General features: G+C 43.4%; 1 protein-coding gene across 1 annotated transcript in view; it reads right to left on the bottom strand.

The window, feature by feature from the left end:
- Positions 1-25,743, bottom strand: part of syt1a (synaptotagmin Ia) — a 157,055-nt gene that overhangs the window by 67,767 nt on the left and 63,545 nt on the right. The window contains exon 2 of the mRNA XM_079493804.1: positions 7,413-7,614. Coding sequence (XP_079349930.1) covers positions 7,413-7,569 — 157 coding nt within the window. The 5' untranslated portion in view covers positions 7,570-7,614. The remainder of the gene's footprint in view (positions 1-7,412; positions 7,615-25,743) is intronic.

Genomic DNA, 25,743 nt, shown 5'->3' with positions numbered 1-25,743 from the left:
GGAGAAGAGTTTGGGACGTGTGGAGTGACGTGTGGAGCGATTTTACATTTTCTTTTATGAAAACCTCAGCATGGAGCATTGACACGCCATTGATACTGTCATTGTGTGACCCACACAAAATAAATTAAACATGTACTTCATTCATTCAACCCTCATTTACGGCATTTTGTTAGTATTCTAACTTGCGCCAATAGAGGGTATGCGCTTGACATCATCATCAAAACCGGAAGTTATGCAAGAATGTCTACTGAGTGGCAAAAAACTACTTTCTGGCCATGACAACCCATGCATCCAAACAGAAAAGTCCTGTCTGATTGCATTAAACAATGTTAAACTCACTTTGCATGTTGCTTTGCCACTCGATTTGCCACTTGATGCCATTCACTTTAAGCATGCGCATACCCTCTATACAGAAATAAGCAGCCATCCATACATGAAAACGCAGTAATTGTAACGATTGATGTAAAAATGATCCATTTTACTTCAAAATAGGACTTGTTAACGAAAACAAGCTGCTGATTTGGAGATACTACGTATCTAATCAGTCCAGTTAAATGACATCTGAAGATACAGCAGATTGTTGGTAAATTTTTAGCATATTCCATGCAGCTGCTCATCTGCTAATAGATAAAGTCCATCTGGACAGCAAGCTACAGCACCAATTTGTTACAAGCAGGACACTGCAGATACTCTTTTATACATCTAACTGGGATATTTGGTTACTGCTATTGTTGGGGCTGGGGCTATACTGTAGCTCTCTCAGAAATCAGAATATTTATTGTCACATGATCACAACACATTACAAGTAAGGTGGGTGAAAATCCTGGTCTCTATACTGCCTCCCCCTGGCCATCCGGGGCGCCTGATGGAGGGGAAAGGAACTGGTTGGATTAACGTGTTAATTCCACCCGCTACGTCCAACCAGGGGAACCCCCCCCCCCCCCCCCCCCCCGTGTCAGGTGAAAAGAAGCAGACTTGGATTCCTCATGCATAGGAGGAAGCATGAGGTAAGTCGTTGCTCTCCCCAGGTTGGCAGAGGGAGTGTAGCGCCCATGATTACATTAGATAATTGACACTGGATGAAAAAATGGGTTGGAAAATCATCGGATAAAAAAAAAGATAGAGAGAAGAGCATAAAGTGCATAGTACAGCAGACTAATTTACATGATACAATGTGAGTGCATAATAAAAATCACACCCGTGTGAACTGAGTGGTGCAACTCCCCTCTCCCACTGCCCCCCTCTATCTCTCTCTCTCTCTCTCTCTCTCTCATTAGCAGGCAACAGTGCAGCACTGTCTCTCTCTGACGCCCTGTGGAAGTCCCTTCCGCAGCCCTCTAGCGATTTTCTCACTCCCGTGCGAGTGTTTACAATTCCCAGCAAATAAACAAAACGACGTAACTACTCACCGACACAAAGCCTGCTAGACCTTGGTAAAAGTCTATTATCGAAGCTGGGAAGCATCTCAGGTCCCCAGCTTCTCTCTAACGCAATGTACCCTGACAGACCAGGCAGAGTCATTTCTTCTACTACGGCATTTCCGGGTTTTGCCTGCGCCGATCTGGTTGGATTCATTTTATATAGTGCATTTTAGAGAGAAGCTGGGAGGTCTAGCAGGCTTTGTTTCGGTGAGTAGTTACGTTGTTTTGTTTATTTGCTGGGAATTGTAAACACTCGCACGGGAGTGAGAAAATCGATAGAGGGCTGCGGAAGGGACTTCCACAGGGCGTCAGAGAGAGACTCGCTGGACCAGGGCTACATGTAGCCTATATGTATTTATTATGAAGAGGGCTGCGCTAGGCGATTCACTTGTGACAGGAGGACTGGTGGCGGGGGTCGCATCGCACTGGCATTTCAGACTCGGAGGCCTCGTACACACATGTCAAACCACGTGACTTCCATTGGAAAAGCATTGAGCCTGAGGCGGCACATGAAACACAGACAGAACAGATCATGTCCGTCCGGCATGTGTGTACGAGGCCAGAGCAGCATGCATGCAGCCCCGCCCCGCAGTCCTGCACTGCGCGCAGGCAGTACAGTGGAGAGAACAGTGAACGGTGTGAGACGTTTGCGCACCAAACAAGCTACTAACCACCAGTTAACTTGCCAAGTTGCCATATGCATAAATGTTTTATAAAATCAATCGGATTATCACACGATAGCCTATAGCTGAACGAAGCGATAGGGTTTCGTCATGTTGCACCGAGTCTCGTTAACCCAGCTGGCTGCGATGAATAAAACCTAATTATTAATCAACGTCACCAAACGATCCATGGTGATATATAACTTAAACGCTACACGTAAAGCAACCTCACTTTAGAGGAAACTAAGGGAGGGAGCTGCAGCATCGCGACACATTGTGAACTTGTAGATCAGCTATTTTCAAAATTGACGAAATGTAGGCTATACATTGCTGAAATGCTAAATGTATGTTAACCACCGCAAATAAAAGTAGTGGAGCAACAACATTTGGATCCGAGATGTAGTAGGGTAGAAGTAAAAAGTATTGAAAATTAAAATGTTACTTAAAAGTACAGTACTTGAGTAAATGTATACTTAGTTACTTTCCACCACTGCCAGGGTCAAGAGTTTAGTAGTGCACGGTCTCACACTGAGACACAATAACAACTCTCTATTTATTATATGTGTATATATATATATACAGTATATATATATATATATATATATATATATATATATATACTTTTAGTCACAGCTTCACAGAGGCAGAACACCAAAGAAATGTCTCCAGGGTCAAATTAACATAACGTTTGAGGAACGTTGGCTGCTTCAAAGGGCACGCTCTCACAACAGTCCACACACACACACACACACACACACACACACACACACACACACACACACACACACACACACACACACACACACACACACACACACACACACACACACACACACACACACACACACACACACACACACACACACACACACACACACACAAAATCTCACATTAATGTCAAAACTGTGTCTGTGCTATTTGGAGGTAAATGACTGTGGCAGCCAGCAGTTATAGGCAGCTATAGTATATAAAACTAACAGACTGATGGTTCAGAGGAAGCCAAAAAAGCCTGAGGTGTTTAGAGAGCCTTGCTGCTGCATGCTAACCTGACTCCGCCAGATGGGGCAGCAGAGAGTACACTGGGTTCCACCCTCCTGCTCCCATCTGGGAACTCTCAGGCAGACTTGATGCCCGGCCACAAAACGGCCTGGCCAATCAGCGGCAGCTAGAGGCGGGATCAAGGCAGCACTGTGTATGCCTTGATCCCGGAGCATCAAGTCTGCCTGAGAGTTCCCAGATGGGAGCAGGAGGGGGGAACCCAGTGTACTCTCTGCTGCCCCATCTGGCGGAGTCAGGTTAGCTCCATGCATGCATGCATGGGGAATATACACTGCTCTCTCCGAGGCCACCTCTCTCTTCAATGTGATTATTAGAAAGACATATGCACTCTCACTGTGTGTGTGTGTGTGTGTGTGTGTGTGTGTGTGTGTGTGTGTGTGTGTGTGTGTGTGTGTGTGTGTGTGTGTGTGTGTGTGTGTGTGTGTGTGTGTGTGTGTGTGTGTGTTTGCGTGTGTGTGTGTGCGTGTGCATGTCAAGGTTATAATAGTTAACTAAAACGAACTAAAAAAAGAAAACTAGAATTAAAAAACATTTCAGTTAACTGAAACTAAAGAAAAACTAAAGAAAAACGATAATTAAACTGAAACTGTATTTCTGTGTTCACAAAACTAACTAAAACTAACTGAAATTATAGACAAAATACCCTTAGTTTTATATGCCTTTCGGTCATTTATAATATACTCCAACACGATATACTTCAGCCCTGTACGGCAGCATGTAGCTACGTTTTACATTGCTTGTTTACATTCTGCACCATGCTAGTACTGCCTGAAACTGGCTGCACGTTACTTTGAAAAATGGCAAAAGTTGGAAGAAAGAGACGAAGTCCAATATGGGATTACTTTGAATACAACAGCGAGAGAGATGCAAGCAAGTGCCTTGTGGAAAAGGATGATCGTAAAATATGCGGAGCACATCTGAAGGGTATATTGTATAAGGATCGGGCATTTGTGGAATCAGCAACACAGCTAAACGTGTGGGTAGCGCCTCCAAAACATTTGCCAAAATGGCAAGTTGTGAGTCACTTCTAATTCTGATCTAATAATACTGTAAAATGCCAACAAAATGACTGCTTATCAGAGCACAGGTCTCTGCCAGATCACTATAGAACGACCGCAACGATGGATGACGGACGGGCGGATGGACAGACGGACGGACAGGTTCCAAACCTAGTCTCGGCCATGCCTTTTGGCCTGGTGGAGACAATAAGGGAATACTTATTTGATACCATGTTTTACCCAGGGACTTGGAATCTATGATTCTCAGGTAGGCCTAATATCTCTACACATCAAAGCATCAGGAATGACAAATATTGTTATTGTATTCTATAGGCCCATACAGTCTAAAATAAATGCAGTAATGCTGTAGAATACACAACAATTTGTGTGCCGTTAATGCCGTTAATGAATAATCATCAATCAGAAGCTATATGGAAAACAATTTGGCTCCAGTCAGTCACACACACTGTTAAAAAAAAAAGTAAATAAATATAGGAAATTGAGAATAAGCTGCTAATTGATTCATTAAGTATTCATTAAGAATGTCACACAGTACATGTATTGTACTTACCATAGAAGGCTTATAGAACAATATTTTGTCATTCCAGCTGTTTTGAGCCATAGAGAAAAGGTGTTTGGTCCGACACGTGGCATTGCGTGCGGTTAGGGTGACTCTCTTGAGTGGATGTTGTCCATCCAAAGAAATGACTCACCTAATGCAGCCATTATGTTTTAGTTTTTCTTCTCCATCTTAATCCAAAAACAGCTAATGGGATGGGTGCTCAAAACACCTTAGTGACGCACATCCCAGTAAATTCAACAGGAGCTCGAACAAAATAAATAAACTGAAAAAGGAGAAAGTCTGCACACCGTTTCTGTTTTAGGGGTTTTAAATGTAGGCCTACTTTGTTTTATATACTACATTAAATGCCACATAATTGCAGGAGGAAATTCAAACAAGGAACTCATTTCTACTGAAAAACAAAACAATATATAGAGTCTGATCAGGTCTGAGAGACACAAGGGCAGACAGATTTCTAGTTACTCATTTCCATATCCTGCTCTTTTGAATTCTGTAAACTGGCCAGTCCTTCCTCACAGACCGTTGACAAAGCTCCTGACAGCTCGCCACAATCTGAATATTAAGAGAAACTGCACTTTACATGGTAAACAAACACGCTGCTTGCTTCCCAGATGGAAGGAGGAAATCCTTTCCAATATCCCAGCACTATAAATCTCTGTGAGGCGTATACGACGCTGTCACTTATTTGCATCGCCACTAAAGCAATAGCGCTCTCTTCCATGGGTGCGAGATGTGAGATGTCAGAGTTACTTCGACAACAAACCTGTCACCCGTATCCGTATCTATATTTAGGAGTTTAGATGAACACTGCAAGTCACCCTGAAATGAATACGCTCTCGGTGCTTGACATTCATGTTTCCGTGGATGTTATATTCTGTGACATGTGCAGCACGCTGCTGCTGAGACAGTTAGGTGGAAGGCACAGGTGAACAATCGCAAACATATCCAGTGGCGGAAAAGGTACTCGCATGTTTTATTTACTTATAAGTTGTTTTACGGGTATGAGTATGGTGTGATTGTGTGGCAGTGTGTGTGGGGGTTTTGTGTCAGTGTGGGTTTGGTGTGTGAGTTTATTCCAGGTGCTGTCGATCATCATCTGATTGCTGGCTGCCAATTAAGCCTACCCTTGCTTCTGGTGATTGGTTGGAGAAGACTATTTAAAGGGATATTTCACTTTCAAAAAAACTTTTGGTCATTTCATCGCCTACTCAGGCTTATGTGAACACCCCAGACAGTTTTTAAGTTGCTCGATTCAGTATTTAGATATTTGACATTAATTTCAGCTGCCCCTTCCTATACAAACCCATTGTAACTTTAATCATGATAGATTCATCGAAAACACCCGTCCTTTTTTCTGTTGACGGATACTGTCCTTCTAATACGTGAGGGGCGTGGTTTTTCATTTACTGTTTTCATTTATTTTTAATAATTCATTTTGATGTCTCCTCCATCGCACAGCAGAGTAGTCCTCCTCCTCATTCTTTTCCAAAAACAGTATTTAAAAAATAAATGAAAACAGTAAATGAAAAACCACGCCCCCCCTCACGTACTAGAAGGACAATATCAGTCACCAGAAAAAAGGACGGGTGTTTTCGGTGAATCTATCATGGTTAAAATGGAGTTTGAAGTTACAATGGGTGTGTATAGGAAGGGGGCGGGGCAGCTAAAAATTAATATCAAAAATCTAAATACTGAATCTAGCAACTTAAAAACTGTCTGTGGTGTTTACATAAGCCTGAGTAAACGATATAATGACCAAAAGCTTTTTTTTTAAAGTGAAACACCTGGAGTTTGAAGTTACAATGGGTGTGTATAGGAAGGGGGAGGGTCAGCTAAAATTAATATCAAATATCTAAATACTGAATCAAGCAACTTAAACACTGTCTGTGGTGTTTACATAAGCCTGAGTAAACGATATAATGACCAAAAGTTTTTTTGAAAGTGAAACACCTGTGGTCTCTGACAGTGCTGTCCACCCACAAACACACTTTGTGTCATTTGAGTTAGTGTGTTTTGCCTTATGCTTTAACCTTTACCTTTAGTCATTTTGTTATATGTCAAAGCACTGGGCCACAGAAGCCTGCTTTTTGTATTATGCCATATTTTGTTAGATTAAATTAGAGTAGAGAATAATAGGGTTTGGTATTTGGTTGTCACTTTATTTTGTGTTTGTCAGGTTAGTGTTTAAAACTCAAGTTTAGGATTAGGATGATTTTATTTATTTCGCAACACATTGGGAGATTGTAGATTGTCTATTTTCAAATGGACGTAACTAGTAACTTTCCAATAATTGTAGTGGAGTAAAAGTACATATTTGCCTCCGAGATGTATAGTGGAGTAGAAGAAATAGTTTTGGAAATAGGAAATACTCAAAGTGTAAATACCGTACAGTAAGTAGTACAGTAGCCTATACTTCTACTACTTATTTACTTTCCACCACTGAACATATCTATAAAATGCTATTCATAGTTTCCCTGTAAAGATGTCATTTGTAAATATATATGCGTAAATTAATGGACGATATTTTATTTTTTTATTTGGTACAAATTTACGAAAAGCATCTACGCAGAAGCGGTACAGTATGAGTCAGAGTCACCGTTGCTGGTGTGTGTGTGTGTGTGTGTGTGTGTGTGTGTGTGTGTGTGTGGCACTGCAGGAGAAAAGTAGAACATACAGTATTATTACTCACGTGGGATTTTGTTGAGCTCGTTCATGAACTTGTCCTTGAGCTTGGAGAAGTCCTCCGTGTTCTCCGGGCCTGCCACCTCCGTGCTGTTGGCTCCGGCCACGGAGGTGGCGGTGGGCGCCGGGGCGGCTGCCAGGGCTTCCCTCCGACTCTCAGTCATGGTGGTGGTGGCGCTGGTGGCACTGTGGGCGAGCCAGGCAAGATGCTGGGGGAGGAGGGAGAGAGAGAGATACACAGAGAGAGAGAGAGAGAGAGAGAGAGAGATACGTGTACAGATCAGAGAGAGAGAGATACAGAGAGAGAGAGAGAGAGAGAGAGAGAGAGAGAGAGAGAGAGAGAGAGAGAGAGGGAGGAACAAAGGAAGACAAAATGCACGTGAGATTTGCACTGCTGTGACAGATGTGCGTCAGAGAGACTCTGCTTTCTGTACACTCGTCGCGATGAGTGAGCTGAGGCGGTTAGGGTGTGAGCAGCTGCAGGGCTGGCTCAGCTTGAGTAAACATCACCTGGAGTGAGTCCAGGTTGAACCGTTGAAGAGGAGAGGAGAGGAGAGGAGAGGAGAGGAGAGGAGAGGAGAGGAGAGGAGAGGAGAGGAGAGGGAGATGATGGTGGACTGGCACCGTTCACTCACAATCCTCCCTCACTCTTTGACTCAAAGTTCACATTCAGAGGGCCATGGCTTATCGGCTTATTTTTGCAGTTTATTTTCTGGTACAGGTTAAAGACTATACAGATGGTTGAAAAGGCATTATTATTATTATTATTATTAATTATAAATGGCCGTCTAAAACCGGGTTATTATAACCTTTCTTTAGCGGTCTAGGCTTAGATTAGACGTTGAAACGACGTCATTTCAACAGCTGTATATAGACGGTCTATACAGACCATTAAAAAACAGCAACAATATGCTTAACACAACAGCTACTCTAAGCTAAGCCTAGGCAAATGTGAGTATTCTTTCCATCCACCAATAGCCGACTATTGCTCAGTGGGTATAGGGTTTGTTAGATTTACAGGTGTGTCAAAGGGTAAACATTGACAGTGTCGTCAACAGGATTGTCAAAACTTAAACATTGGCAAAACCTAAACCTAACACGCCCATAATAAATCATAATGCAGCAGCTGTGCTGCTTTCATCACGGTGTAGATTAAAACACGAGGCCTGCCAGGAACATAGACACGTAGAATAGCGTATGGTGCCACACCCGGAAAAGCCGTTTTAACAGCGATGTATTATTTAATGCATGTTTTAATATGATCGTATTAAAAGCTACCGTTCGTTAGCTCTGTTATGCTTCTGAGCCAATGGCCGTGGCCATTTTGAAGATGCGCGCATCCACTTACATTGCCTGCTCTGTTTTCAGACGGCTTTATCTCCAGAAGCGACATTGCAGGGGTCGCTTTGTCCCAGACAAGCGTTTTCAACGGCCTGTAGCAGGCGCTGTGATACTCGCGGTCCACTTTTTCCACCACCGACCGAGAGAACAAGCACCAGCTTCGTCAACACACACGGAATGGTTTCATAGTAAAATGCGATTACGGATTACTTCAAAGTAAGTGTCATGCGCGATAAAACCCTGGCAGGACGCGGCGGAGGGATTGAATAATGGTAGCGGTCAAACGGTTAAGGTACCCTATGCAGACTGCCATGTTGTTAACCTTCTATGTCACTGTCTCACACACACACACACACACACACACACACACACACACACACACACACACACACACACACACACACACACACACACACACACACACACACACACACACACACACACACACACACACACAGCACCACTCACTTCAAACGGGTCTGATTTTCTTTCTTTTTTTACCTGCACAGGAAAACTAACTACAAAATTGGTTTATGCCCATTTAAGGCAGGCGTGTATCCATTATACTGCCATACATTTAGCGTACAATCCTCAGTGTTCATTGACCTCTGTGTGACTGTACAACCTGTGACCAAACAGAGCCGTAAAGGCCTATTCATAGTCTGGATTTTCGGTGGTGAGGTGACAACCGGAGCTGTAATAACGTGGAGAGGTGGTGAGTAAAAACAGAGAGAAGGCCTGGGGAAAGCGGTGGTTTGCTCTTCACCGCGGTTCAGTGACACCATGTTGTAGTTCGGTGGTCGGTGGTCATAGTATGAAATAGTATGAATAACGCTTAAGGGTTCACGTGGTTAAATGTGTACACTCTCAAGATTAATCAAAACGGAGGATTCCACTGTGTAGAGATGACGAAATATGTTCGCAGACTACATTTTTTCACCGTCACTGGTGGACAGGTTTCTGAACTGCCCACAGACATCCTATGAGACACAGACTGAGTAGAAAAAAGAATTTTATCATGAACATTAGTGAGGACCAATTACATGAAGAGAAGTGTTGAAGTGGCCCTTTAAGGACTTCTCCTTAAGACTATGTTACTCTTGACTTCCTGCCGCCGCATGAAAAATGTCTGTTCACTTCTGCAAAAATGAAAAGGGCGGTTTTGTGGCGGCGAATGCCTATTTTCCCTAGTGGACGCACTCTGAGCCCCCCGCCACACATATAAAATGCACTTTTTGGCCAGAAAAGAAAATATTTCACCGGAAGGAAAAATCTTGTCATTGGAATTTTCTATTGACAATATCTGTAGAAGGCGCAGATGGAGTAACTAAAACATATGTTTTCTTCCAGTGAAACAAAATCTTTTCTGTGGTGGGGGGCTCAGAGTATGCCCACTAGGGACCGTCTTTGTATTGGTGAGTAGCGAAATCTGTCTTTTTATTTTTGCAGAAGTCGACAGGCTGTGCAGTCGAGAGTAACATACTTGAACATAGTACTGATAATAGTAATATCACAATATCATACCCATACTGTACTTTTTTTTCCTTTAAGTTTTAACCCATGATTTTTTTTCACCAGGTGCCAATTGCCTATAATATAGGGGAAGCGTCCAAAGGCGTCCTGTGGCACTGAGTGAGTTAAGCTGTAATCCTGGGCATTACTCTCCCTCTGCCAATCTGGGGAGAGCCCCAAAATGAGCTCATCGTGCTTCCTTCAATGCATGAGGAGTGAGCAGGCCGTGTCTTATGAGTTTCCCTGGTTGGATGTATAGCGTGTGGACTCGTTATTCCAACCAGTGCCTCATGCTGTAATTTATATCTTTTTTTCCCTCCTTTTTTGGGTTAAAAGCGCAAAACAAGCTCTATATTCTAATAATAATCATTAATATAGAGTGTTTTCTTTTTTTCCCCCGGAACATGGATCTGGTGTAACATGGAAACAACTCTACTGCAGACAGGAACTATTTACTGTCCACTGTTTTACTGTAGGTAGCAATTTGTGTCTTACTGTCACCATGGCAATTTCAGGTTAATGGCATACTGTACTAGTATTGCAGAGCTTTCCCTCTGGCTCCCATTGAGACAAAGTTTATTGCACAGTGCTTCCCTTTTCTTATTGTACTGTACAATCTGCACAGTGCTTCCCTTTTCTTATTGTACAACCTTGGATAGATACGTGCATTCATTTACAAGAAGGTCTTGTACAAGCTATACTGAGAACAACCTTCAATATGTTTTTGTTTTTTTTGTAATTATTAAACAAACTAGACCTGTATCTTCTCAGTACAACCTAATAAAAAGAGAGAGAGAGTTCTGCTGCTTACATGTCAATTAGACATGTTAGAATAATATGTGACATAGTGTACAGATATTTATTTCAAGGTTATCTTAGACAACATTGTCATAATTTTCAACAACTACAGTTTCACTCATGGTGGATTTATTTCTGCAATGGCAGTCAGTGAAGTAGACGCAGTGCGGACAGACCAGACATTTATTTTGACATATTAGTAGGTCCTGGATTCACCATTACATTAATCGCTGGCGTTCAACCGGTATGGGACCAGCACGAGGTGGCATTCACAACCACTTCGGTAGCAGTCGTCAGCTGCATTACAGCAAGCTGCGAAAGCATGATAGCATCGCTCTGCTCTAGCTGTGATTTTAACACTTCTGCCCTTCTCCCGTGAACAGATATTTTAAGACATGCTATGAAGCCGTCTCACACACACCCAATGCCAATTAAAACAAGCGTCAAACTGAACAAAAACGAAAAAACACTGAAAAAAGTATGAGAAATGAGAACAGAAAGAAATCAAAATCAAATCAAAGCAAAGCTTCTCAGATGAGAATGACAATGGATGGAGTGGTCGGTATAGCGATGTCGCCTCACAGCTAGAATGTCCTGGGATCGATTTCCGCTGGGGACGCTGTGGGCGTGTTCTCTCCTCCGCGTCATCAGTGCCCATACCCTAGGTGGGGTTGGCGAAAATGGCCTTTCTGTGTGGAGTTTGCATGTTCTCCCCGTGTCCCATAGCCTGGTGGTGTGAATGACTCCTTCTGGTCCTTTGGCCCTCTCATCTGCCCGTGTGAACGAAGCATTAGGGGTGCATGTTACAAACTTCTGTCCATCTCTCTGGGGTATAACAAGTTACATTTCTGTATCCCTTTGCATACTGCAACTTTCTCTTTGCAACTGCGTAAGGCCGACATAATGTTTAATCTTTTTCAAAGGAGACACAATTATCAGACAGACAGGACCACCCATGGTGTCTGTTGACTGACATTCTAAAAAGCATTACATTAGCATACATTTGCACCTTAAAGGGTAAGACCACTTTTGTAGAGGTTTGGGTTGTGTAGTTACCTTGCCATGATGTAACTCCAAATGTGGACAAGAAATCAAAAATAATTTCTCCAGTGATTAGAAATTGATAATTCAAAATATGCTCCTCATTGACTTACATTGTACGCTGAAACAGCTCTCAAAGTCACTCTTTTAGTACGTAAACAAACACAAACAAAGTTGTTTCAGACAATATAGAGCAACACCAAAACTCATGTGGTTTTATTTCTTCATAAAAATGGTAACTTCCTGTTGATTTTACTATATGAAGATCTGGATCCGGATCCATGGATCCAGTCCGGGTTTTCTTCTGAATAAAAATGGACAAATCAACAGGAAGTTAACATTTTTATGAAGAAATAAAACCACATGAGTTTTGGTGTTGCGCTATATTGTCTGAAACAACTTTGTTTGTGTTTGTTTACGTACTAAAAGAGTGACTTTGAGAGCTGTTTCAGCGTACAATGTAAGTCAATGAGGAGCATATTTTGAATTATCAATTTCTAATCACTGGAGAAATTATTTTTGATTTCTTGTCCACATTTGGAGTTACATCATGGCAAGGTAACTACACAACCCAAACCTCTACAAAAGTGGTCTTACCCTTTAATGACCACCGGTTCATTTCAAGCTTAAAATGACAACTCTCACGTATATCTTGAGCATCCGTGAGGCAGTCCACTGCCTTTAGGGATGGTCATTTTGGAGTTGCCTTTTGAATTCAGAAAACTTGAAAGTACCTTTATCTTTTAGACCGTCATCGCTGTGCAATTTCACACTTCCACTTTCAAGCTCATCTGTAAATAATATATCACACAGAGTTTGCCAACGGTAAGATAGAGAAATGTGTTCACTCAAAATGGCTCCTTTTTCTCCTCAAAAACACCTGCTTCCTCCTGTTCCACTGCGCAGCCCATCTTTCTACCTGAGTGATACAGGGTGAGGCAACAAATGTACCCAGCTTGTAGGGGGGGGGCTGGGGTTGTGGGGGATAGAAATGCTCAACCAATTTTTTTTTCCACTGCCCCCTCTCTGTCTCATGGCAGGCAATCCGAACAATTACTGGAAGAGTATGAATGGACCTGGCGTGTAGTTGTTTAGGCTTTCAATTACTTATTTCATTAAGTACACTCTCCCTCATTTCATCCTGCTTGTTTGCTGGTGTGACATAAATGTAAGACCTCCCCAAAGGAGAGAAAAACGCAAAAAAGCCACCCAAAGACGTGCTTTTAAGGGATAAAACAATAAAATAAAAACAATCAGCTTGCGTGCACGGGACATAGCACCTCCATTAAAACAGTTTAAGGGCCCCAGACGGAGATCACCGTCAAGTTCAAGTTCACGGCCAGTTGCCCGAGACGGAGATTGATAAATAGGACGGAGATTGATGATATCAAAACCGGTCGCATCGCTCCACAGCCTAGGAGCGCTTGTTGCCCAATCCTCGGTGTTGCACAACAGTGACACGTCATCGAAAATGTTCCCTGCCTGTTTAGCAGACGAAAACGAAAATCTTAAAACGTTCATAACTCGTGATCTAAATCAAGTGTTAGACGGCGCTCCGCGGTCCAGTCGCTAGTCGCGATAGATTTATTCTTACCTCCCGTTGTTGTCGATCGACTCTAGAGTGGTGTGGCTATTGTTAGCTGCTACACAGACATTCACAACAACTTCCGGTCCACCGGTAAAAGTGGTCTATAAATGATGGGCACATTTTATTAATGGATTAAATAGGCCTGGGCCCTCAAGGTGTTAATGGTCAAGCTCCCTTCCAGCACCCTCAGTAAAACATGGTCTGGAGCTGCTAGAATGTCAAGAAAGAGCAAATGCTGGAGAATTTTAAATCAACATCGTAAACCAAAATAACTATCTAGAGGCCGGCTTGAAGCTGATAATACGGGCAGACAGCTCACACACACACACACACACACACACACACACACACACACACACACACACACACACACACACACACACACACACACACACACACACACACACACACACACACACACACACACACACACACACACACACACACACACACACACACACACACACACACACACACACACACACACACACACACACACACATAGCAACAAGGTGATGAGATGCTTTCCTCCTGCGTGGTTCCCAAAACCATCTCTCCTGAGGAGTGCCTCACAGGTGTAAAACCTCGACCCAATTACAGGCCTGCCAGATGGCCCAGCAGGTCCCGACTCCCCACACACACTGCAGGACGATCGACTGCCATGCCGTATCTTCCATAGCAATGCTCCACATTCCCCCCTCTGTCCCTCTTTAACCCCTTCTCTCTCTCTCTCTCTCTCTCTCTCTCTCTCTCTCTAACTGGGTCACATCCCTTATACGCTCGGCCCCCTTATCCCCTCCTTGGTTGGGCTGGGGAATATTGAATATTTTGTTTTTATTTAAAAATATATATCACAAAATACACATATCACCCCCCCCCACACACACACACACACAACCCTTCCCACATACAAACCCACACACATAGAAGACAGCACAGTTAAAGCATAATAATACAAATAAATACAGAAAATACAAAAAAGGGGGAAAAATAAGAAAAGAAGAGACAAATCTAATCTATAGAAATTAAGTAGGCCTATAGTTTCTAGAAGCAATAGATCTAGACTGAGATAGCTGAAAAGAACTAACCTATACCATATCTGATTGAATTATATGGAAAAATTGTCCATACCTGTATCAAATAAGGTTGCCAAATCTTCAAAAATGTTCCAAACCCCTCTCAAATGTCTCAAAAGATAAGTAATCTTCTCAAGAGGAGCAGGAGGGGGGGGGGGGGGGGGGGGTCAGACTTCCATGTTATTGCAATACATTTCCTAGCAACCCCGAGTGCAACCTCTATCAATTTGATTGTGTCTTCTTAGATTTGCACTGATAGCAGTGACGTTTCCTAAGAGGCAAAGTTCAGGGTCCAACGGGAAGGGAGGCGAGCAGCTATAATTCTTGCCAGTGTATCACAGATATCATGATCATTAACTTTTATACCCTTTATACACTTTTGTACCATTGCCATGTACAGTGCAATAATGAGTCTTCTTCTGTACCACACCTAACCGCCGATAGGCTGATTGTGAAAATCAAAAAGAGAAACAGAAACAAATTGAGTGCCAATGCACTGAAAGGATAGAAATGTGTGCTATGGTAGAACCATTGGATTAGTGTGTTTGGACAGCATGTTGTTATACCGTGTGCAACATTTCTGCTCATGCTGGGTCCAATTTTTGGCCCCACTCTCTCTCAGCGTGCCGGGTGCAGGAGGCAAGAGCGCGTGTTATGTGAGGAAATGACACGGCTGCCAAGCCCTGCCCAACAACCCAGGGGGCGATGCCAGACTGGGGAATGACGGCAGGGAGCGAGCAGTGACCACGCTGTCCATTTCTCATCATCACAAACAGGAAACGGAATGCAGGAGAAGAGGGGTCCCATCGGGACAGGCTTCAAGCTCACTTTAACCCATTTAGACCTGGGAACGATTCTACAAATGTCTTCTAAATCCTGACGGTTTTCTGAAAAACCCATGTTTCTCAAACATTTTCATTTTCATGTCAAGGAGCCCCAAGATTATCTGTATTTGGCCGCTGACCCCCATCTGAAAATATGTAGTTCCAGGGACCCCCCAGAAGCAAAGATTTTAGTTAAAAACGTTTGCTCTGAAAGAATATATTCAAAGATTTGCGCCACATTTTCACGATTTTTCAAAAATAGCAGACCTACAACCTATGAGCTTGTAGATCTGCTATTTTTCAATAGCTAAAGCATAACATAATGCTAACACCAAAAGGGGTTCCCGCCCAAAATGGGCTAGAGCAAGCCTTTATTCACTCGACAGGGCTATACATAAAAATTAAAAAAAAAACAATTAAAAGCCACCAAACGGAATGCATGGCTAGACAGACATTATTTTAGCCTCTCGCGTCTTTCCTCTGGCCGTGTTGCGATTCGTGAGTTAACCAGCCAGTAAATCGCCCATTACGCTCATTTTAACAAAGATGGTCTGTTAATTATCGAAAGCGATTCAGCGGTTGCTGCTATGTGTCGGCCTAATTTGAGGCAGATAAATGTCTGGACCATCATCGCTGCAGCACGAGGCAGAGAGTCAATACCAGCAGACAGATTGACAATAATTATCTGTGGCTGCGTTTACATGGACAGATAGATTCAGAATGACTGCTCATTCAGAATAGATGCTTATGTCCATTTATATGTACATTATCTCTTTGGTATGTTCCGTATGGGTGTGTCACATATACTGTCATATTATTTGATTTACTGTATACCCTGAAATCTTGAATAAACAAAACTGTAAAAAGAAAAAAAAAAAGAATAGATGCTTATGTAAACACCTCAATTGTAGGCTAATAGAAATATTCCATTCCGGTCTGAAACGAATACATTTGTATTCGTGTTTGGAGGGGTGGTATATACGGTTTGAATAGGGATATATTTAGTTACCATATAAACCCTTTATTCCGAACGCTCCTGAGAGTTTGGATTCAATGCATGCATTATTTTACACATGTCTGGAGGCTGCTGCGAACACATGTTTACTTACACCCATTTCCATGAAGAAACACTGGTGCTTATAACACAAGAAAAAGATGTGACCACCAAATTCTGACAGATTCTCCCTGATAAAGTCATACATAAATGAAAAATAATGACTTGAAATTAAAGAGTGGTTAAGAATCTCAGTATTCTCAAAACAGCGGATGAACGCTGCCAACCACTCCATCACGCCACCGCCCCAATGCGTTAACCTGTGAGCTTGTAGATCTGCCATTTTCTGCAAATGCATCCCCCCAGAATAGAGATGCTACTAGGGTTCAAGTGGTCAATTGCATGTATGAATCAATTAACTTAACGTTAACCAGAATATGAACATCAAAGCATATACTTTAAAGAAAAGCACCATGGAGAGAGGGAGGGGGGGGGGGGGGGGGGGGGGGGGGGAGCTAGGGGGTATTTTTAATCAATGAGGCCCTGCTTTGATAACAGAAGCAAGTCTAGTGACAACATTACACAATTGTCTTAGGGAAAGTGATAAGCTATGTTATACAGGTCAAACACATTTCAATTAATGCCACATGACTGGTTTGGTTGGTTATAGCATTGATATGCTAATGAATTCATATCATCTGCACCCTTGATAATTTAGCTGTTTAACAGGTGTTCAGTGGTTCCAAGCTAATCCCGCTTTGATTACAGTTGAGCCTGGTGGTGAATCCTTCCACTTTTCCAATTACTTTACGGATAAACTCGCAGCAAAGACACTTGTTTTGATCCACAGAGAACTCTTAGCAGTCTAATTGCAGTAAATGACAATGTATTCTTATTCTTATTTTCCTTTTGTTTTTTCTATGATTCTTTTTGCTAATTAGAAACACTGCTACATATTGAGGTGGGAGAAACAATATATGGCAATTATCCAGACATCAGTCATGTAAAACTTGTACTATTGTACTTATTGTAACTCCCTCCTTACTGGCCTACCGGCATGCGCACTCCAATTGATCCAAAATGCCGCAGCAGGCGCAGCTCGCCTGGTTTTAAACCAGGCAAGTACAAAACTCTGATGCTGTCATTCAAAGCAACCAAAGGAACGGCACCGCCGCACCGCCATGTCTTGCAAGTATGATCGTACGCTACAAACCCTCCCGAGCGCTCCGATCAGCCGACGCAGGGAAGCTGGAACTAGCTTAGCTAAAAACGCCGGGACAACGCTCCACACCTCCCAAACTCTTCTCCCTTCTGGCTCCAAAACTATGGAATGCACTTCCCATTGCAATCAGAACTACAGATTCACTCCCAATCTTACGCCGCAGTCTGAAAATGCACCTCTTCAGACTCCATCTTAGCACTTGCCGTAGTACTTGCCCTAGCCTCGACCTCCTACAGGCGTATGCATAGGCTCAACTTATGTAACTTAAATAGCACTTTATGTAAGACATAGCACTCTAGTGTAGTTTCCTTCCTTCATTCCAAGCAGCCGAAGCTCAACACTAACCTTTTGTTCTGCCCAGCAGGCTGCTAGACAGCACCTACAGTACGTTCTTCCCATTATGAGGATCAATGCGCACGCCTCCCATAAGGATCCACTCATTGTCGTTTCTTTGCTGCTTGTTTTCTCAGAAAAATACTCTAAAGTTGTTGTTTTAGTCCAATCCGCCCAACATTCAGATGTAAGACGGCTTCTGCTCGTAAAACTTTTTTCTCCTCCTCTTGCTGTATTGGGCTGTGTGGGCCGGAAGTAGTTGGCGCGAATTCACAGATATTGCCTGGCTGCCTGTGGTAATTTCACATGAACACCAGGGGGCGCTGAAAGTGTTAATCTTACGTAGGATTCATGATGACAATTTTTATGTTTTGATGAATTACCATGTTTTTTGTTCTTGCATACTGCAAATCGCTCTGGATTAAGAGGGTCTGCTAAATGCCTAAATTGTAAATTGTAAATAGCAATTACATAAAAGATTATGAAAAGAAAAACAAAATCCACACTCATAGACAATTTAATTATTACTAGATCGATATGCACTGTTTGAATGCACTGCTGCACAAAGACGATATTGTGACATTTTGTCCAGCACTTGAAAATGGAGGACCGTCCTCGAGCTGCGCTAAAGGCCACGGCAATGCCTAAGTAATGGCTAATCCATTTTGGCAATGGACGTGGTTGAGGATGACTCCTGGACAATTAACTCATATACTTAAATTCCCTGCATGCGTTTCAAATCCTGCCTTCTTGTATGTCAACGCTAACGCTACAAACTTGAGCTTCCTTATTCAACCAGCGCCCAAGAGACCTTTTCTGTTGAAGGCCCTGAGTCTTCATCAAGCAGACAAGAAGCACTGTGCATGTCTAAATCACTGCCCGACATCTAAACGTGTGCTTGTGGGAGAATTAAGTAACCACTGCTACCAAAGCATTCATTACACTGACTTGAGGGCTGACAAGGTTGTCAGTCAAGTTGCTCCATTTTTGTTTTGTGGAGCATATAGCGGTACCATGATCCTCTTGCTGACACGAGGAGGGACACGCACGCACGCACGCACGCACGCACGCACGCACGCACATGCCACGCCCTCATTCCTACAGTGCGATTCAGGTGGCCTACTTTAGCAGCCTCAGCCCACTACTCATTCTCCATGCTGAGCTGTCAAGCAGCTCAGCATGTGCCTGCCTGGAAATTTCCACCACCTCCCCGCCCTCCTCCCTGTAGTTCTTAGTCCAGGGGTTATGGAATTATTAAATTGTATTATTGTATTGTTTGCGATTGTGTAGATTCATTGTGTTGAATCATGTGTTGATGTGTTATTACTGTGTATTGTTGTTCATGGATTATTGTATCTTTGGCTCTGCTCTGGGGGGTTGTTGATATCAGAGCTGTGTCTCGGTGCACAGATTATCGGAGATATCACATGAGCAGAGGCACACCGCCATACTAACATGCAATAGCTTTGCAATAAATAGTCTATGGTCAATCTGAGCTGAAGTGTCTCAATGAAATGCAAGAATACATATTCACTCATTAGGAACAAGTGTCTTTGCATGTATCATTGGTCGTGCAAATTATTGTCAGCTGAGTTTCCCAGAGTGGGGGAGGGGAGATAAGAGAAGCTGCATGGGAAGCCTCCCCCCCCACCCCCCCCCCCCCCCCCCCCCTGCAGCCTCTCTTTACTCACCTGAAGCCAATCTCAAGGGGTAATGGAACTGGAAAAAGTTATTAACCCCGCTTTGCAGCAAGGGGCAGGACAGCTCTATTAAGCCTGCGCACAAAGAGTCCCCCCCATTTTTCAATTATTGCTTCCAAGAGACGCAGAGGAAAGTTGACAAAGAAAAGCAGACAGAGGGACTTAGTGGCCTTGAACCCCAGCCTCTCTTATCATCCACTTGCTCCTTATATGTAGGTCCAACAGAGAGAGTCCCCAGCATGCAAGCTGCCCGCAGTCCGGCTCAGTCTATTCATCGGACTAATATTGAAGTAGTGGGGACCCCACCCCCTGAAAAATGTGTGTCAGCCATTGGGATTGAAGGAAAACGGCTGCAAAGTTAAGAGCAGGATAACATCTATCTTCTATCTATAAATTCCAGGAATAAATGATAGATAGATTTTTCTCAACCCACCACTTGACTTCGGAACAACCACCAGGTGGAAGAGGGTGAATGACCCTCCAGGACACTGGAGACTGCATGGGGTCTCCAGAGTTCTAGCAAATGCTAGAATGACAGCATGGAGGAGGAAGAAGTTTTTCAAAAAAAGTGTACAGAATTTGTTAAAATGTCGTTTTATGTGGACACGCCCACCAGTTAATTAAATATGCCTGGTTTGCCTGGTGGGTGGTGATGGGTGGTGATCCACCTGAACTGAAGCCACACCTACAGCTATGATACAGGGGGAGGAGTTAGGGGAGGCGTTGATACTGTGATGTCACTATATCCCTGTTTTTTTCATTGGCACGTTTGACTGTCAAGGTTTCAGGCTCCAGGAAGAAACCCTAAATACAAAGGGAAGACATCATTGCACATACAGTAACAACCACACCAAGGGGTCTAATGTCACCTCATAAACACATGAAAAACTGGAAAAAATCACGGCACTCCATCTTTAACCACTTGAACCGACTAGTAAACATTACACAAAGACAGCAGATCCACATTAAGCTCACAACGTGTCACAGTTTTGGTGGAGAGGTTAAAAAGGACCAGACCAAGTACAGAGCCCTTGGCATTCCGACGCACCGTCCTTCCAATAGCGGTTAGGGTTAGGGAACTTAGCGACAGGGTTAGTAATGCGGCGAGTCGGAATGGCGAAGCATCGGAATAGCCGTTGTGTAACCCTGATGCGTTGCCTTGATATTAACCAGTGGTGGAAAGTAAAAGTATCAATACTGCAGTGTAGAAATACAAGTAAAAGTCTGGAATTCAAAAGGTACTTGAGTAAATACTGTACAAAAGTATTGGCATTAAAATGTACTTCAAGTACGAAAAGTAGAAAGTACTCGCTATGCAGAATGTCTCATTTAAAGTGTTCAAATATTTAAATATATAAAATAGCCGATCTACAATGCACACAATGCCTCGCATCGCGACTCATTGTGAGCTTGTAGATCGGCTATTTTCAAATGTATAGAGGTCTGTAAGTGGTTACTGTATTTATTTTTAAATAATAATCCACATTTACAAAGTAAATAAATGTAGTGGAGTAAAAGTACCATAGTTGGATCTGAGTTGTAAGTAGAAGTAAAATTATTGGAAATGGGAAATACTCAAGTAAAGTACAAATAGTAAAAACCTCAAAATTGTACGTAAGTACAGTACTTAAGTAAATGTACTTTCCACCACCGTTGATAACCCATGACACTTTTTTATATTTGTGTCTCTGCCCTGCATTTTTTTGGTGGGGGGATCTTGCAGATAAAGAAGTGAAGGAGGAAGATATAATAAAAGTCAAGGAAGCTGCACATTGCGTTTGTTTGTGAATATCCTTGGCAGCTTCTTTGACTTTTATCTCCTTCCCAAAAAACCGCAGGGCAGAGACACAAATATGAAAAGTGTCACGGGTTATAAAGGCAACACAGGAGGCGCAGGCAGTATCGTTACATCTCACTGGAGCTTTACAAAAGACAACAACTAGGTCAGAGGAGACTATAAAGTGAAAGTGACATACAGTATGCACACACACACGCACGCACGCACGCACGCACGCACGCACGCACGCACGCACGCACGCACGCACCAGCTTTCTCTGTTTTAGTAGTTTTTTTATTCTACCTTGCCTTAGGGGCACTTGCACTGTAGGTCTTCAGGTAAACAAACATGCATCAACGAGATTTCAAAGTGTGTTTTGAGACCTGCAAGCGAGCGAGGTGTGCACACACTAAGGCAAGATATATCGAACGTTTGCCTTCGAGGTATCGCCGTGCGAGCTAGGTATACGCATCGCGAGAGACGCGTTCACAATGCATGTGGCGTGTCGTGAGCTTCCAGACCTTTTCACTACTTTTGAAAAGGTTCCTATAATGACGTGCCCAAAATAGTGAGGCGGTGTTGATTTTGACAGCAAATGTAGTCATAGTCCTTTGAATAAGATTCCATTTAGTTTGTCATCTGAAATGCTTTAGTGTTAGTCTAGTTTTAGTCGATTAAATCTACAATTGCTTTCGTCGACCAAAATGCATTTTGGCAGGCCTCGATGGCGTCGTGAATCTATCTAAAAACTCACTGCGACGCGTTGTGAGCTTGTAGATCTGCATCAGTCCCTCCTATACCTAACATTTGAGTTATTTGTTGACAAAATTGTCAAATAGTCATATATAGTTTTAGTCATCATAGCTTCGTCTTTATTTTGTTTGTGGTTTTCGTCAAAACTGTACTGAGGCCAAGTTGAAAGCGGTTAATCTGGAAGAGGTCACATCCACCTGGGAAGGGTTCTTTGGTTATGCATTAGGCACCAGATGGAACAGCTCCATTTCAATGCATGTTGATGATGCCTTCTGTTTTGTTTTTGTGGTGCCAGTGTCAAAAAGATGTCCCTGGTGCTGCTAATGTTGGTCCCAAAACAGACGCGCCTCCAAGTTCTCTTCTAATACACCTGGCACAGTGACCTTTCGTTTCTGTTCGGCCTGTGTGTGTGTGTGTGTGTGTGTGTGTGTGTGTGTGTGTGTGTCATGTGAACTCAAAATCTCCACAAACCAGCACCAGATAACCACAACATTTGCCATAATAATAATGACTTTAAACATTAAGTGCTTCTAATTATGAGGTCAGTGGTCACATCGATTGGAGTGTGCGGTCTAGCCAACACCAACTGAATCGCTCTCCAGACTCTTGCTGCTGGAGCCCTCATTCAATGCCATTTTGACTATACTTGCACCTCTTGGCTTTCCAACATCTCAATGTCACTTAAAAACTGAGCTTCAGACCCTCCCAAAACTACCGGATTCGGCTTCTCGGCCTAAGTCCCATGACCCACCTCTTTACTAGTCCGCAATGTAATTTACATACAAATGTGAGGGACTTATGACGATATTTTGTATTGTTTATTTTAAACCGAAAATACTCTCTCTCACACTTATGCCAGTGTGCCAGTGATCGCCTAGTTGCCCACTAGGGGTGCACGATTAGGAAATTATGACCGATATCCAATCTCAATTATTTGCAGGGTCACGCCGATACAGATTCTGACCGATTCCGATATTAAACAGAGGACCACAATGGAAACAAGGCAGACGGGCTGCTCTGCGAGTACAAAGCCACTGATGGTCACATTATTATTGCGTCATCAATATCTGTTAAAATAATCTGGATTATTTTGAGACCGCTCCGCTACCGATTTCCTTCTGTAATTCACACCAGTATTTCCCCCTGTTTTACCCTTACTTTGAAGAGCCAAAACCCGCGACTGGATGTTACTTTGGTTACATACTCCACTGTGTGGTGTCGGACCATATCCGGATCTACCGCTCGCCGATCACAAAGGATTACGGCGACGACTCCAGCGTTGGCTATGGACTGTCGAATAAATCTTGTTTTGACCAGAAATGCCATCTGGGACAAGGAATTGGAGATAAAGGCGATCGAAAGAATCAGATACAGTGGGTGCGGGTGTGTGAACAGTTCACGATGGCACGCTCTATTGCTGTTGACAACATCACCTATAGCAGCCCAGAGCTAATGTGAGTAGCATCACGACTCTATCATAACCACTATAGACAGGGCCAGATTTACCCTCCCAAGGGCCAACGGGCTAGACAAAATTTCAGGGCCCCCCTGGGCTGTGCGGTGCATTTTGGTCGCGGCAAAATTGGCGTATTTTGCTCTAGAGCCGCTTGCGGCTCTAGAGCACACCCTTAGTGGCTCCCTGTAGCATTACAAAAAATCGGCTGCCTGTATGTTTAATCTGCAGTGAGAAGCTATCAAACAACAAAAAAAGGAACGTTGAAAGACATTTCCAGGAAAAGTATGCTAAATTCTGCTAGTTTCGTTGCAACCCGGGAGATAATAAAGCTTGGCAAGCCGCATTATAATGCGTACATTTTCTTTGCGGCTCCAGATAGATTTTGAATTTATTTTTGGTCGAAAATGGCTCTTTCAACAACTTGGGTTGCCGACCCCTGGACTAGTCGCTGAATGCAGGCTGCCATGCACAGCGTCACTGTCTGAGCAGAAGCTCGACCTCCCCCTGGCCAGCCGGGGCGCCTGATGGAGGGGAAAGAAACTGGTCGGAATAACGTGTTCCTTCCACGCGCTACGTCCGGCCAGGGAAATTCCCCCCTGTCAGGTGAAAAAAAGCAGCTTGTTTTGACCAGAAATGCCATCTGGGACAAGGAATTGGAGATAAAGGCGATCGAAAGAATCAGATACAGTGGGTGCGGGTGTGTGAACAGTTCACGATGGCACGCTCTATTGCTGTTGACAACATCACCTATAGCAGCCCAGAGCTAATAAAGCTTGGCAAGCCGCATTATAATGCGTACATTTTCTTTGCGGCTCCAGATAGATTTTGAATTTATTTTTGGTCGAAAATGGCTCTTTCAACAACTTGGGTTGCCGACCCCTGGACTAGTCGCTGAATGCAGGCTGCCATGCACAGCGTCACTGTCTGAGCAGAAGCTCGACCTCCCCCTGGCCAGCCGGGGCGCCTGATGGAGGGGAAAGAAACTGGTCGGAATAACGTGTTCCTTCCACGCGCTACGTCCGGCCAGGGAAATTCCCCCCTGTCAGGTGAAAAGAAGCAGCTTGGACTCATGCATAGAAGGAGGCATGAGGTCAGTCCGCTGCCCCCCCAGGTTGGCAGGCGCCCAGGATTACATTAGATAATTGGCACTGGGTGAAAAAACTGGGTTGCAAAATCGTTGCAACCCAAAAAAAAAAAAAAAAGTGTGTTAAAGCAAATGTGACATGTGACTATTTTAGAAGCATTACGTGCTGTTGGGGGATTGGTATTATGATGCATTTTGGCATCATGTTTAGCTTATTGTTCAGCTTCTGGGTTTTTAAGGAGGACTGAGTGAATTAGAACATAGAATCCAGACTCCAGAGTATATTGCCTTTAACAGAATGGTTCCTATTGCTTCTTTCTTATCAGTGTGATGTTCTTGTTTACCCCAGCCAGGCTCATTGTTCTCTCGTTCTCTGCCATTCCTCCTGCTCAACGCCTCCATGTGTCCTTTCATACACCCACACACGTGCACACACACACACACACACACACACACACACACACACACACACACACACGCACACGCACACGCACACATACGCACACGCACACGCACACATACGCACACGCACACGCACACACACACACACCATGTGCTGTAGTAGCTCTTGTCATTTCCATTCACATTATACAATTATCCTACCTGGTGTCCCTATTTTGTGCATTTCTTTCTTTTCAAAATGTAGCACATCTTCCTGTATTAATTCAAATTGACTAATGGAGGGATGGAAGGCGGAAGGACCTCTGACGCCACTCAGACTCAACTATAACCATATAAGGAGTTCCCAATGCCAGTGCTTACGCCCAAATATGTTGTGTGTGGTGTGGTCTAACCTCAATGTGTTGCTATGGATGGGCTAATTTCAGCATTCCCACCAA

This window comes from Electrona antarctica (genome assembly GCF_951216825.1).
Source record: "Electrona antarctica genome assembly, chromosome: 23".
In the NCBI taxonomy this organism is placed as follows: domain Eukaryota; kingdom Metazoa; phylum Chordata; class Actinopteri; order Myctophiformes; family Myctophidae; genus Electrona; species Electrona antarctica.
Note: the sequence above shows the minus strand (reverse complement) of the source record. Positions and strands in the feature narration are given on the sequence as shown.